Source organism: Eretmochelys imbricata, chromosome 1 (genome assembly GCF_965152235.1).
Source record: "Eretmochelys imbricata isolate rEreImb1 chromosome 1, rEreImb1.hap1, whole genome shotgun sequence".
NCBI classification, from domain to species: domain Eukaryota; kingdom Metazoa; phylum Chordata; order Testudines; family Cheloniidae; genus Eretmochelys; species Eretmochelys imbricata.
This window is the reverse complement of record NC_135572.1, coordinates 149,953,374-149,968,526: the sequence shown is the minus strand read 5'-3', so window position 1 is coordinate 149,968,526 and position 15,153 is coordinate 149,953,374. Positions and strand designations below refer to the sequence as shown.

At 38.5% G+C, this 15,153-nt stretch overlaps 1 protein-coding gene across 1 annotated transcript in view; it reads left to right on the top strand.

Moving 5' to 3' along the window:
- Positions 1–15,153, top strand: part of DMD (dystrophin) — a 1,498,644-nt gene that overhangs the window by 330,049 nt on the left and 1,153,442 nt on the right. The window contains exon 25 of the mRNA XM_077807212.1: positions 10,255–10,416. Within this exon, the coding sequence (XP_077663338.1) occupies positions 10,255–10,416 (162 nt within the window). The remainder of the gene's footprint in view (positions 1–10,254; positions 10,417–15,153) is intronic.

The following is a 15,153-nucleotide window of genomic DNA, read 5'->3' as shown; positions in this document are numbered from 1 at the left end:
CTAGATTTGTGTTTCTTTTCGTTTCCAATCGGCATTGGAATTTGATACTGTTTGTATCCTGATACTTACGGTTAATACAACTTTATGGTTCATAAACTGAGCAATCAGAATTTGGGGAATTCTAAACATAAAGGTTAAACTCTCCAACTTCGCTCAGGTCCCTTATGCATATAACCATAACAATGGTTGGTTCTTATTTCATTATAGCTGGAGCACATTGTGACATGTATAATTAAAGTACTTTAAGGATATGTCTACAGTGCAATAAAACACCCACAGCTGGCCTCTGTCCGCTGATATGGGGCTTGGTCTGTGGGCTATAAAATTGCAGTGTAGACGTTTGGGTCTGGAGTCTGGGCTCCAGCCCGAATATGTACACTGCAATTTTACAGCTCCATAGCCTGAGCCCTGTGAGTTTGAGTCAGTTGATAGGGGCCAGCTGCAGATGTTATATTGCACTTACCTTAAATATTTGCATTCATATCGTATAGGTTGAATTGACTATAAAACTTGAAAGAGTGGAAAATGAAGCCCTGGGTGTGAAAAAAATTAAATAAGGTATCATGCGTAGTTGCCAAGTTTTGTTCTGCTCCAGCTATTGTACTTTTTTTTTTTCAAATGTTCATACTTGAAAATAGTGTGTGTATATAACAGTAGATGTATGTGTGTGGTCAGAATAATCTGCTCTGAGCAGTGGCCATTTCTAGTTAATAGATCTTCACCAAACTTATCAAGGGGGAGATGAGTAGAGGAGTCTGAATAAGAAACTGGAAGGTAGCTGCCTAGGTCTCTGCTTGGAGTTGCTGAGGAAATAGGTGAATGGGGACTGGTGGTGCCGGAGCTACTGGGAGATGAGTGGTTGCTGGGGTTTCCTAGGTAGCAGAGAACTTCTAGTGGGTAGATGGTGCTAGAGAGAGAAAAGGGCTCACTGTGAGGGAAGGTGGGGAATAGAAGGTGCTGTGGAGCTTGGACATTTTGGGGTGGCAAGTAGATGGTGGACGTTGGGGCAGGAGGCTTCTGGGTAATAGATGGGTGCTGGGACTGCCCGGGGCAGAAGGCAGCTGGGTGGTAGAAGGTGTTTGACTTCCTGGGCTGCAAAGGCTGGGACTGGGGAATGTGTGTTGGTGTGCAACTGGCTGCAAGGAGGATGGGTAGGGAGGGAGTGAGTGAGCTGGGTCTGATGTTGGGCTCGGATCCAGCAGAGGGAACAGAGAGATGAGACCCCTGTCTGCCTGCTCATAAAGTGCAACTGTGGCCTATATTGGCCAAAAAGGGGAACTGCCTGCATCTGTCATCTTCCTTCAGCTAAGGCAGATGGACAAGAATCCAGCTGAAATGTTAGAATGAATTAGAGGGCTGCCAAATGCATGGATATCATATAAGATACATGGCACTTGGCTTCCCTGATCATGTTTGTGTTCTCTGCTCAAAAGGCAGCAACTTGTTCCATATTTCCTGATGGCACAAGAAAATACATTGGAAAAGAATTCTTGAAGGCAACTGTATATGAGTTATAACAGTGATACATTTTCATTATGTTCCCCCCCCCATGCTTAGAAATTCATTCATACTCAAGCACAGCAGGAATAAAGAGACTATGCAGTAAACTAAGGTTCAGGCAGAGGCCTCAACTATATTGAACTTAATCCTTAGGGGTTTAACTCCCCTCAGTGGCTAACTGGCACCGACAGTATGGGTAGGCATATCAGGGTTAGCCCTGGGGGAGGCTTGGGGGGCTATGGCCACCCCCAAATTTGCCTTAACCCCTGTAGCCACCTCTTCCAGAGCTGCGCATCTGGCTAACAGCTGCTGCTCTCCAGCTGCCCAGCTCCTGGTGCTGTGGCAGTCTCCCCTTCTTTGGGAAGTTGATCCATGACTGGCATAGCTCTGGGGGAGCTCACCGGCTGCTAGACATGGATGTGCCCGAGTGGGACTCTGCTGAGCGGGGGCAGGGAGCCTGCCTGTGCTGGTGTCTTTGGCCCCGGATTGGGAGCTGTGACGGCCACTGTACTGAACAAGCGTTCAGACTCCTGAGTGCTCAGGCTTAAAGAGACAGTGTGCTGACACTCTCACTCAGGCACACACGGTCTCCTTCAACACTGCCACCAACCCTCTCTCTCTGTCTGTCCTCCGTCCCACATACACCCCCAACACGCGCACACACTCCCCAAAACACTCACACTCACTCTCTCTCTCTCTCTCCCTCACACATTCCCTCCTACACACACACAACCACACACACTCTCACATAGCCCTCCACCCCCCAACACATACACTCACTCTTTCTCTCACATACAGTGTCCTGCGCTTTTGTTTGTATATATTTTGTTCTCCTTTTAAGGATAACCTAGATAAACACATGTTTAAGTGTGTATTGTTAAAAAAATAAATAAGTATGTGTGCCCACCAGATGTATAGCGCTACCCCTCCAATTTTCTGTCTAGCCCACATTAACCCCCTCCCCCAGGAAGAGGCTGGACCTGCCCTGGGCATAACCATAGGGGAAGACCAACCTTAGCCTAATGTAATCAGCACCATTACTAAAATCCCAGACCCCCCTAACTCCTATGAGGGTTTAGGATACAGTCCCCCTTTCTTCACCAGACTTTGCAGCCCACCCCTTCTACATATAGTGTAAGACCCCTCCTGCTGATCTTACACTACCCCTCCTACTGGTTTATCAAGGATGTGCCCACCTTTCATCCAAAAACCCTGCACTGGACCCAGTAAAAGTTATGACAAATGTAGAGAGACACCTAATCAGATCACTATCCCTTACCAAGCCACTTTCCAGCAAAAAAAACCCCACACTAACTGGGCCAATTTGGCAGTGAAGGAAAAATTCCTCGCCTGCCTCACAAAAGGCAAATGGCTGCCCTTTACCACCTCTGGTTGCTTGGTCTGGGTGTGGCTATTTATTCCAGGAAGCTAATTAGGCTCCTTCTGCTCCTTTCCAAGCAGCCAGTTCTGTTCTACCAATTTCTGTTGCCGGGGAGAAAAGTTCTCTCCCATCATGAGGGACCAAGGAGAAGAGAACATAGAGATGGCACCATCCCCACCTGTACAAGGATCCCTGCTGGTACATCAAAGCTTTCCACCTTCCCCCACATGTTCAGACCAAGGAGGCATTTCTGTGATAGTGAAGTTTTCTTTTCCATTTATTTTAATAAAGAACATATTTTGTGACTTGCAGTCTGTTTATATATGTGTTCCATAATGGGAACAGCTATCTATCTGCCCTTTTTATTTTCTTCTCTGAGTTACTTAACTTCTGTATGAATTCAAGCCTATTCCTTAGGGATCTAGCTATATATTCTCCAGCTGCTGTATCACCACTGAAAGAACAAAAGTGGGACTGCTCCAAGTTCTATCAATATAGGGAGTAGTGTCTTCAGGTTGTCTTACGGAGGGAGGGGATGGGACACTATTCTGTCTTCATGATACTTAAACCATGAATAATAAATAAATTTCTCATGCCAATTGTAGGGCTTTGGAGATTTACTTATGAAGAGGTAGTGTGCAATGCCAGACTTCCAGAGAGGGTCTTGATCAATCTGTAGATAAAAGATATGAAAAAAAAGAGACTGTCATACTAATACTTTCATTTTAAGAGAAGAGGAAAAATTGTTTCAAAAGTGTTACAGTTGCAGTCAACTTTTAGTCTTCTTGTATTTATCTATCAAGCTTCCTCTTCCTGATTAAAACTGGAGGGTCTCACGTTTAACATACTATCAACTGTGAAAACTGTATCTGAAGATTAAAAAAAAATCATAGTAATCCAATAGAAAAGTTACTTTACTCAAATTAGAGAGACAAGGTGGGTGAAGTTAATATCTTTATTTTGACCAACTTCTTTTGGTGAGAGAGACAAGTTTTCATGCTACACAAATCTGATCTGGGAAAGGTATTCAGAGCGTCAGATCTGGGAAAGGTATTCAGAGCGTCACAGCTACATACAAGATTGAACAGATAGACTATCAGCTACTTATCCTAAACTAAGAGTCCATTCACCAACCTCGTCCCCCTAATATACTGGGACCTACAAGACTACAACAACACTTTTCTCAAGTTACTCAGTCATACTGTTTACTTGTCCTAATAGTTACCTTACCTTTTCTCCCAGAACAAAATTCACTTTTTGAAATGTTTGACTAGAGAAACCAGTTTTGCATTCCTTGCTACGAAGATTCCTCGAAATTGAATTTTCACTCCTCTCTGTACCTTCAAATTGTGCTTCCAGGATCATGCAATGTCCTTGCAGAATAATGCATTCCAGGCACAAAGTAACAAATCTATTCAAGGTTACTGTATTTTGAACTGGCTATCTAAACCAGGTCTCGCTATTTACTTTATTTGAATAATTGTGCAGGTAATGTACAATAATCTCATTGTGAGCAAAAACTTATCAGTGAAATATTTACTCTGTTAATTGAGCAAACAAACCAACCTATTGCAATATGACTGGTTCGTGAGAAGAAACTGTGCTGCTACTGAGTGGGAGAGATTTCTCTTCAGAGGCGGATACTGTTGTTATCTTTGTATTCCTTCTCTTCTGTAGTTATCAGAGGAAGACGGTGTGTTTAGTTTTCCCTTTGATTGTGTTGGGCATGATGAATAAGCAATATGCATACCCACTGTTGCCTTTTTAAGTGACTGATTCACATATAGCCATGTGGAAATGTGTAATACTGGTGCCCAGAGAACTTGAAGTGCTGCAAGCAGCTGTCATGACATTCCTGTAACTTTGAAAGTGACTTGTAGTCCACCCAACACATTTGTTAGAAAGTGAGGAAAAACTTCCATAAAGCTGGGAAAAGATGTTTGAATTTAGATTTGCGCTGTGTTGAATGGAAGTTTATTCTTACCCTTTTCCCCATCAAGATTCCCTTTTTTAACACTCCCCAATCTCCCTCCCTGCCACCCATTTTTCCAAACTCTGTGCTATATTTATTCATTTCATTCATTCATTCAATCAATCTTTTGTTCTTCTCTTGTGGTGAGTGGGGATATCCTTCCTGCCGCCCACCCTCTCATTATCTCTTCACGGACTGCTAACTTGGCTCCTCTTCTGACTTTTGGAGAACTGGCAATATCAGCCTCATTCTGTGCAGTAATAATCCCCAGGACAGCAGTTTGCCCTTCTTGCAATATCTGTCAGTTTTGGAACACAGAATGAATAAACATGTCTATCACCATGGAACCAAGAGGTCAGGGGTATTTTTTTTTTAAATTCCAAACAATTGTATTTTGTAGACCCTTAGCTCAAAAATAGTGTAAGAAATATTGCTAAAGTTTCTAAGAGAATTACTTCTGGCATGAGGGCATGGAAAATATCAGCCCAAAGTTGACTTTCAAAATGTTGAAAGCATGTGAAAATTGTGTTTATAATGAAAGTCCCAAAATAACCTTATCTATTCCCAGACAAAAACTAAGTTAAAATTTAGTTAAGGTTCAGAAAAAAGAAAAGGAGTACTTGTGGCACCTTAGAGACTAACCAATTTATTTGAGCATAAGCTTTCGTGAGCTATAGCTCACTTCATCTGTAGCTCACAAAAGCTTATGCTCAAATAAATTGGTTAGTCTCTAAGGTGCCACAAGTACTCCTTTTCTTTTTGCAAATACAGACTAACACGGCTGCTACTCTGAAACCTGTTAAGGTTGAGAGTATATCAGTAATTTGGAGAAGAAAAAAAAAGGGATGTAATTATCCCAACAACAAACATTATAAACCAAGAGTTAAGTTAAATTTAAAATAAATCCAAATATGTTAAGACATGGAAATGCACAGTTAAGGCATGCAAAGTACCTTGACTCTGCACTGGGTTGACACCATCCAATAACCAGAAAATATGCATGAGTTTTAACCATTTCAGAAGTCTGAAGAGTCTGTTGTTCCATTATTGAGATGACACAGGACAAAAAAGTCTAACTGGATGCTAACTTTTTTAACAGATGTTTTATTAATTTCAACTCAAACTAATAAAGTTACTTTTGAATTCTGAGAAAATTCATTCTGTAGTCAAAGAGTAAGTGCTGTAATTTGGGAGTGCATATGCTGTATTTTTCACAGATAACACAGAGATTACATTCTTCAAGTGTAAAACTCTGTTTTCCCTTTACTATAAAACTGACTAGAACCTCCATAATATATATATATATATATATATATATATATATGGAACTACCTGTACAACTAAGGTTATTGAAAAGATTAATTGTATAATTTGAGAAATGCAGCAATAAGTGAACATGTATTAAAAGGCTACATCATAATGTATACCAAAAGGGATTTTATCAAGAGGCATGGGGTATAGCATTAAGATTGAATGAGCACCTTTAACTGTCATATTTCTTTATATTTGAATGCTTCACAGTGTATCCTAATTTCTCTTAATGTAAAGTTTTTATATGGAATATATTTAACATTTAGTGTGTCTGCTGAGTTTTCCAGATGTTGATTCTTGAATTATACATTGATCTCAGTTATTTCTGTACTACAAAGTAACAATTTTATGCTAAAGCATTTTAAAAATCTATAAAATGGCCATTGAGACTGTCAGAAAAATTCAGTAATTAACATGTTTCTGTTTTCATTCTGCAGTTTCCTAAAAGCATAATTTTTTGCTTTTATTTTTCTTGACAGCTGTCAAAATTTCTCTAGGTCACAAATATCTAAGCAGTTGGTGCTTGCCCTGAAACTTCCCATTTACCAATAAACTGTTGGAGATGTTGCTTTACATATTGGAGCCCTCAGCTTTATTGTCTGATCTGATAGTAGGGCTAGAGCCTCTTGTTTTGCTCTCAAACCTATTTATATACTGTGGTGCTGAACCATTCATTTGTGCTGGATGTTCTTCCACCTAAAGGAAAGTGTAGTTCAGCTTAAAAAACTAACACACGCAATGAACATATTTAATTTCTTCACTATCTTGCTATATGTAAAAGACATTTTTCAAATGTTAGCTAATTTTCTTGCACTTGTGGCCACTGTTGATCTCAAGTCCATGGCTTGGCAGTACACTTCCCTGTATGTATGCTGGCTGTTCCTAGGCCACTATTCCTAAACAAAAGGTTACAGCCCAACCTAGCAACAAGTTTCCCAGCATTAGAGAGCACACAGATTGTGTGAAATCCTACTGTACAGCAAAGTACGTGGTGCTCTCAAAAGGTAGCCACTGTGAGCTAGATTTTCAAAAGAGCCTAGGGGCAGATTTAAGTGCCCAGCACCTACAGTTAGGATGGATTTTCAGAAGAGCTCAGCCCCCCATTTACATACCTTAAGAACCACAACCTCATTTCTGTCCCGACAGAGGTGCAACAATGTAGTATTAAAAAAAATTAGAAAATATTGCACAATGTTATTTCTGCAGTTTGGTTTAAGGAACATATAAATAACGTTTCATGTATAATACATCTGTCATCCTGGTCCTGAAACGTAGCTTCTATGCTGGGGGATAAACTAACTAGTTCTATTATTTATTAAATTAAGTTATTGTATTCTAATACATATTGCTATAATTTGCATATTTTAATATAACTTGTTCCCACTTTAACTTTAAAATAGAAATCTCTTTCTTTACCAGCTTACTTTGTTTTCATCTTATGTGGAGTGGTTGGGTGGTTGGTTATTCTGTAGAATTTGAGTTCAGGAAAGGTGGAACTTCTTAAGGTATTTAGAGAGATGAAGTAGTGTGTGGGAATGGTAATGCAGGTTTTATTTTAGGACTGCCAGCCTGGAGAGTGTCCTTTTAAAGTAGTGTTTTTGAGTGTTTTATTTTTCACTGATGCACACACCTTGAAAAATCTAGATCATGTTTTTAGATTGTCCTAGTTGTTATAGTTAATAAATTTCACTGCAGTTTATTTACTCCCAGTAATAATACTAATATAGTGCCAAGGAGCCTCAGTCATGGCCCAGGACCCCATTGTATACAATCCAGTATAGCACCTCTGTCCTCCTATGTTTATAATCTAAGTACAGTACATAACAAATTTGGACGATGGCTATTATTTTAGCATCTGAAACCTGAAGTGAAATCTTATGCACATGTGAGCACACAATGCCGGGGGGAACACCACTGCCAGCTGGCTTTTCTAGCTATTACTTTATGGTCCTCATTTTCAGTCACTGTTTTTATAAATGATAGATGTTGACAGTTTTCAAAACTGAACTTACCCTTTTTAATAAAAGACAGATTAGGGTTCTAAGAATTTGATGTCTCTTTCCAGAAAATGTCCGTATTCACATTGACTATAAGAGAAAGTTAAAACCTCAAAGCAGATGAAAGTAAAAGTCATGAAAGTAGCAAAGTCTAGTGGTACATTATGAAGTAACATTGCTTCAGTAATTCATTTTCTGATGTAAAGTGGATTATCTAAGCACTATACCCAGATGTAGAGACATACTTTTCTTAACCTGCCTACTGTAATTTTTTAACATTAGCTTTAATAAAAAAATGTAATCTGCTCTTACTTTAGTACCTTAGGTGCTTCCATTAACACTGACAGCATGGATCCAACCTGCAAAGCTTTTCTGTTCCACAGAAAATTCCTAAAACTGGCAACCACAGGGCTGTTATCTAATAAGCTGTTTAGAAATAGTACAAAGCATCTTACAAACACCCAAAATAGTAAATACTGATAGGGTACTCTATCCTTTCACTATTAACATCAGCCAATGAGAGTGTTCAGAATAATAACTCTCTGACTGACTGAAAGTAAGGACCTGAAAAGACCAGCATTCCACTTAGAATATATTATTACCACAGACACACAAAACACTAGCTGATTGTCTGATAGATATTTCAAACCTTTTTGACAAAAGACATTGGGTCCTAAAAACTGAAGGTAGCTATGAAGTCAGAATAAAATGCAACTATCCCTTGCTCAGCAAACAAATCTGTATTTGGTGTGAATACCCACATCCCATGACCAGACAACATGATAGTCCACCCCCAGCGCCGTCTTACTTCTCCTTTAATTCATAATTTACAAGGAAAGTTAGTCACTATTATATTATGGGTAGCAATGTGGCTGGACTTCTACACAAAAAAGCTAATGATCCCAAACAAAGACTGGTATCATTGTTTGTCTCTTTTTGTAGCATGGTATGGAAAAGATTAGGCCCCATTGTACTAGGCACTGAAGAAATATAAAGCAAAGGGATGGGGTCCTTGCCTTCAAGAGCTTACAATCTAAATTCAGGTTTCAGATTAGCAGCCGTGTTAGTCTGTATCCTCAAAAAGAAAAGGAGGATTTGTGGCACCTTAGAGACTAACAAATTTATTTGAGCATAAGCTATTGTGAGCTTATGCTCAAATAAATTTGTTAGTCTCTAAGGTGCCACAAGTCCTCCTTTTCTTTAATCTAAATTCAATATGGGAGACTACAAGTGGATATAACAAACAGATAGTGGGAAGCACAAGGTAATGGGGAGATAATTACAAACAGTATAATAAGCACCAGTCACAGCTTACCAGCTGATTTATCAAGTGTTTTGAATGCATAATGGCATAAATGGGTTGTTGGGGAAGATTTGAAGGAGTGCTTTTCTCAAAATTTGACAAGCACCATTGTACTTTCTCCCATGCTACCTCTTATGCGTGGAAGGAGTTCCCCTGGACTATTTACTGCCCTTTAATCTTTCCTTAAAATGCAGTTTTGGCTTGATGCTTACAAAACACTTGAGAATGATTAACCAGCTGGGGTCCACATTTCTACAGAGTAGAAGAGATTATATAGGATGAGGATAGACCATGAAGGGCATTAAAAATGAAGACAAGGATACAATCCTCCTTTCAGAGTTAGCATTCAGTCCCTACTCCACGAAACTTTATATTTCACATGTGAGAGTTCCTTCTCGAGAGATCTTTTATTCCTCTCACTTGCTGGAATGGATTATCTTGGATTGTGATGACAGTAACCCCATTCTGAGTAAACAAAATCTCTTGAACTATATAATGAGATCAGGAGGCCCATCAGGCCACAGAGTGGAACACTGCATCAGGGAGGATGGTTTTATTTTACAGTTTTGCTGTCTCCTCCTCACTATAGCTTTGGCTTTTAGGGATCCTTCAAACCTTAGAGTTTTTCTGAATGGGTGGCAAAAAGAGGCGAAATTTATCTTACAAAAAGGTGGTTGTGAAAAAGTCAGGAGTACTAATTTATGCTGCAGCCTATGTTTATGAGAAGAAAATATTGCGACTAATTTTCAATGAATTATGTATGTGTTTGTTTATTTGCTGTTGTCTTTAGGCTGTGAGAAGACAAAAGGTTCTTGAACAGAGTATCCAGTCTGCCCAGGAAATTGACAAAACCCTTCGCTTGATCCAAGAGTCTCTTGCCTTCATTGACAGACAATTAACAACCTACATTGCAGAGAGAGTTGATGCTGCACAAGTCCCTCAGGAAGCACAAGTAAGTTACATGTGGGTTAATAGTCTTGAACTGATTTGTTGATCACAATGGATTTCTGAATCACTGAAGAGTGATGGGCTTTCTGTCTCTCTTTTTTTAAAATAAGAGGTTTAGAATTTTTGCAGTGCTCTAAATTAAAAAGATGGACTTGCAACGGGTTTTTATAACACACTACATTTGAAAGGACAAGTAAATTTTAGATAGAAGTATTACTTAAAGGGGTTGTTTATGTACCAATAAAATCTTACTTTCAACTTTTTTACCTGTGCCTCTCCAGATGATTTAAAGGACCTTAAATGCCATGGAAGATTATACAGTAACATTAAAATGGCAATGAAAAACAAAATGTGGCTCTTTAAAATCCAAACTTTCTTATGCCAGAGTTTACTCATCTGCTTCTTCCTACTTTTAGTTGGTTTATTTGTAAAGCCAATTAGATGGCATATGGATTGCTACTGAATTATCTAATCACAGGTACTGTGGTTAATTGTTACTTTGATTTACATAAATATCCTTACATTTTTGTTCTTCAATTTAGGCAAGTTTAAAAGAAAATCATCCTTTCCTTTCCCTCCTACAACTTATTTGTTCAGGCTTTGAACCTAGAGCACGTTTACCATATGTGACACCAGTTTGTACTTTTTACCTATTTTCACTGTCACATCTATCAATGGCCTTGTTTAAAAACAAAACAAAAAAATTAAGCTGAAATAAAGCTTGCTATTTCTAATACCAAAGTATTCAAGTTGTACTATAGGAAATCCAATAGCTTTACAGGTAATTAGATATTAAATAAAAAGTATAGACAATATCAGGAGAAAATAATATGGAAAAGTATCTATGGATTGTAGGGATTTGTAAGGCTACTGCCAACTGCATTTGCTTTTGGAAATAGTGATTCCTAAATACAGATGTCTGGCAGGTAGAAGCTTGAAGAGTTGGTCTCAGATATAGACAAAAATGGTCCAAAGACATTGTGGGCCTGATTTCAGAAGTACGGAGCTCCCACTGAAGTCAAAGGGAGTTTGCAGTTCCGCCACAACTCTGGAAATCCGGTCCTGTGTCTTTTATATTAAAAATAATTTAAAAAGTTAAAAATTCCATCAAAAATTATTTATAATTTAAAGCAAAAAACAAATATTTAGACCATACCAGGCCTTATTCTGCCCTCAGCCTAATTTTACACTGTTATAGTTACTGACTCTAGTTGAGTTGTTCCCATCTTACACCAGTGTAAGAGTGGAGTCCAGCTTAGACGATTTACTCCTCATGTATCAAATTTCAGTCCTAAACTATAGTATTTACCCATTGTCCCTTTAAATTTTTTGTTCTTCCTCCTCAAACTTTGATCAACAGAGAGTATTATTTGGTAACTCAGGGCTTAAACCAGCCTCCGTCAAGGTAGCATTGGTATGATTTTCATCTTCTAAATTTATCTCTCTAAAGATTAGCAGTTTAGGAAACATTCAATACAGTCTGCTTGATATTGCTGTTTATGGACCTTTTCAAAAATATGCTCTGATCAAAATAAATTGTGATTTATACATCCTTTACAAACTGGCACAGATACATCCACAGATGTAGTATTGATGGTGATTCAGGTTTTATATAAGAAGCAATATTTCAGTACTTTAACCATTGAATCAGGGTAACACTCAACCAACCAAAATTTAAGCTGGAATATTTTTGGATACATGGGCAAACTCATTTCTCTTTCTCCAAAAAAATTGTGTTGCACATGGATTTATTGCCTCTTGTCTGATGTTGAATTCACCTAATTGTAATAGGTGTGAAATCAAACAACACAGAATTTGTTGAATCTTTTCCCTTCACAATTTTATTTTAAGATTCAGGTAAAGTCTTCTGAGGAAACCAAGTTCTCATCAGAACAGATTAAGCTCAAATATTACTGTTCTCTGAAGCTCAGTCTGAAGTTCCTGAAAATGTACAATGCATTTTAAATGGGTAAATTATCCTGATTCATTCCACCAGTGGCAGGGCTAAGGTACTGGCTCATCTACTGAGGAGTATCTGCTGGCACACCTCCCACAAAGAGATCAGAGCTTTTTCTTCATGATAGAACTCCCATGTCAAAGTAGTGGCTGTCCTGCTACCTGCCTTTCATAGAATCATAGAATATCAGGGTTGGAATGGACCTCAGGAGGTCATCTAGTCCAACCCCCCGCTCAAAGCAGGATCAATCCCCAACTAAATCATCCCAGCCAGGGCTTTGTCAAGCCTGACCTTAAAAATGTCGAAGGAAGGAGATTCCACGACCTCCCTAGGTAACGCATTCCAGTGTTTCACCACCCTACTAGTGAAAAAGTTTTTCCTAATATCCAACCTAAACCTCCCCCACTGCAACTTGAGACCATTACTTCTCATTCTGTCATCTGCTACCACTGAGAACAGTCTAGATCCATCCTCTTTGGAACCCCCTTTCAGATAGTTGAAAGCAGCTATCAAATCCCCCCTCGTTCTTCTCTTCCGCAGACTAAACAATCCCAGTTCTCTCAGCCTCTCCTCATAAGTCATGTGTTCCAGTCCCCTAATCATTTTTGTTGCCCTCCGCTGGACTCTTTCCAATTTTTCCATATCCTTCTTGTAGTGTGCGGCTCAAAACTGGACACAGTACTCCAGATGATGGGACCTAGACAAATTGGAGGATTGGGCCAAAAGAAATCTGATGAGGTTCAATAAGGATAAGTGCAGGGTCCTATTCTCAGTGGTAGAAGAGGACAGGACAAGGAGTAATGGTCTCAAGTTGCAGTGGGGGAGGTGTAGGTTGGATATTAGGAAAAACTTTTTCACTAGGAGGGTGGTGAAACACTGGAATGCGTTACCTAGGGAGGTGGTAGAATCTCCTTCCTTAGAAGTTTTTAAGGTCAGGCTTGACAAAGCCCTGGCTGGGATGATTTAATTGGGGATTGATCCTGCTTTGAGCAGGGGGTTGGACTAGATGACCTCCTGAGGTCCCTTCCAACCCTGATATTCTATGATTCTATGAGACCTCACCTTTAGAGTGAATGCCATTCTTTTTCCAGGGAAGGGGATAATTCATTCATGATGGTTAATCAAACCCATAGACTATAAAATAAATTCTTCAGTAAAGTATGTTGCACTCCTAGAAGAATAGAAGGAATTTTAATCAGAAAGATGTCACATCCAGGGCTGAAACTGAGAGGAAATGAAGTGTAATGCAGCTCCTCTTGTTAAACTAAAGTGATTACTTTGATACATGTAGAGAGATGGCAAAAGAAAAGGGGAGTTTTCAGTGTTAAATATGCGCTATTTTAGCCCTGCTTTGGATCACCTTTTGAATACAAATTCCATGTGCTTCTTACTCCACCATGTGGCACTGAGAATTTAATGCTACAGAACTATTGCCGGGTAACAGACTACTTGCTGCCTGTCTCTCTCCACCTCCCACTGAAGATAATGTATTCAAACACAGTAGCCTAACCACTGCCATTCAAAGAAATTAATGGGTTCAGATGCCTGTAAAGCAAAGTGATAAAACCATGTGTTGAAAGAGAATAAAATAAGACAAATCTTAAAAAATATATTCATGAAGGAGGAGAAGTCATATCTGTGTATGCTTGACCTCACTATTCCACAATGACTTCTTTTTAATCTACATGAATATACAAAGGTTGTGCAATTATTAAAATCATTACCATGGAAATTTTCTCACCCTTTATTTTTACAAACGCTCTTTCATTATATTTTTTATTTGAAGTACATGGAGTTTTTAAAGTTTTGCTATTACAAAAAGAAAAAAAATCTATTGCAAATATAAAATTTGTGTGCTACTTAAATTACTCATTCTCTAATAAACAGTCTACTTACTGTGAAAGAAATTTAAAAAAAATACTTATGTGCTGCAAACTAATTTCTAGGTTTTTTTCCAGTTGGCATTTTTTATTATATAAACCAGTTCCATAACACTTATAGCATTTTTTTTTTTATTCCTCAGTTTATGATGTTACTTTGAACTTTTCTTGTTAAAGTCCAATTATTAGTGTAGGCTTCAGTCCTCCTAGTGTAGGCCCCAGTCCTCCAAAGACTTACATTATTGCATAAGTTTGTGCTCATAGTTCCACTGAAGTCTGTGTGTTTTAACTAACTGGTTGCATGTTTTTTAATGCTAAAATTTTAGGTTTGGTTTAAAAGAATTTTAAAAGAATTTTCCAGATAATTAAAGATATGGCATTGTATAAATGCTTAGCTTTTTTATAGTACACATTCTGTTTAGTTCAAGAAGCAGCATGGCTTTTTATGGTGTGTGAAAGAAGCATCTTCCTGGGCTCAGCTAAACCTTGCAAATATCTTAGAATAGACTTTTGTCTGTTTTTTCTGCTGTGCACTTGTCTAAAATGCAGTGCTAAGGACAAATGATCTACATAAAATTACTTAGTAAATGAAAGAGAGGCAATAAATATCATATATTGCCTTTCTACTATTGCCCCTTCACATTCTGAAAGAGTAATATTTAAGTAATCATACTTGTACGTTGGTATGCATTAAACTTCTGATTACATCTTAAGTGAGAGTGGTTATTCATATGTTGTTAAAATACCCTTGTGCCTTGTACTGGAGCAATGCTAATGTGATGCCTTAATAGCAAAAGTTGTTGAGTTATATGACATCTCACTTAATGAGGAACACAACATGCTACACATCATTGACTACAGAGTCAGTGACTTAGGATAAAGAATTCACAATGGTGTATGCAGC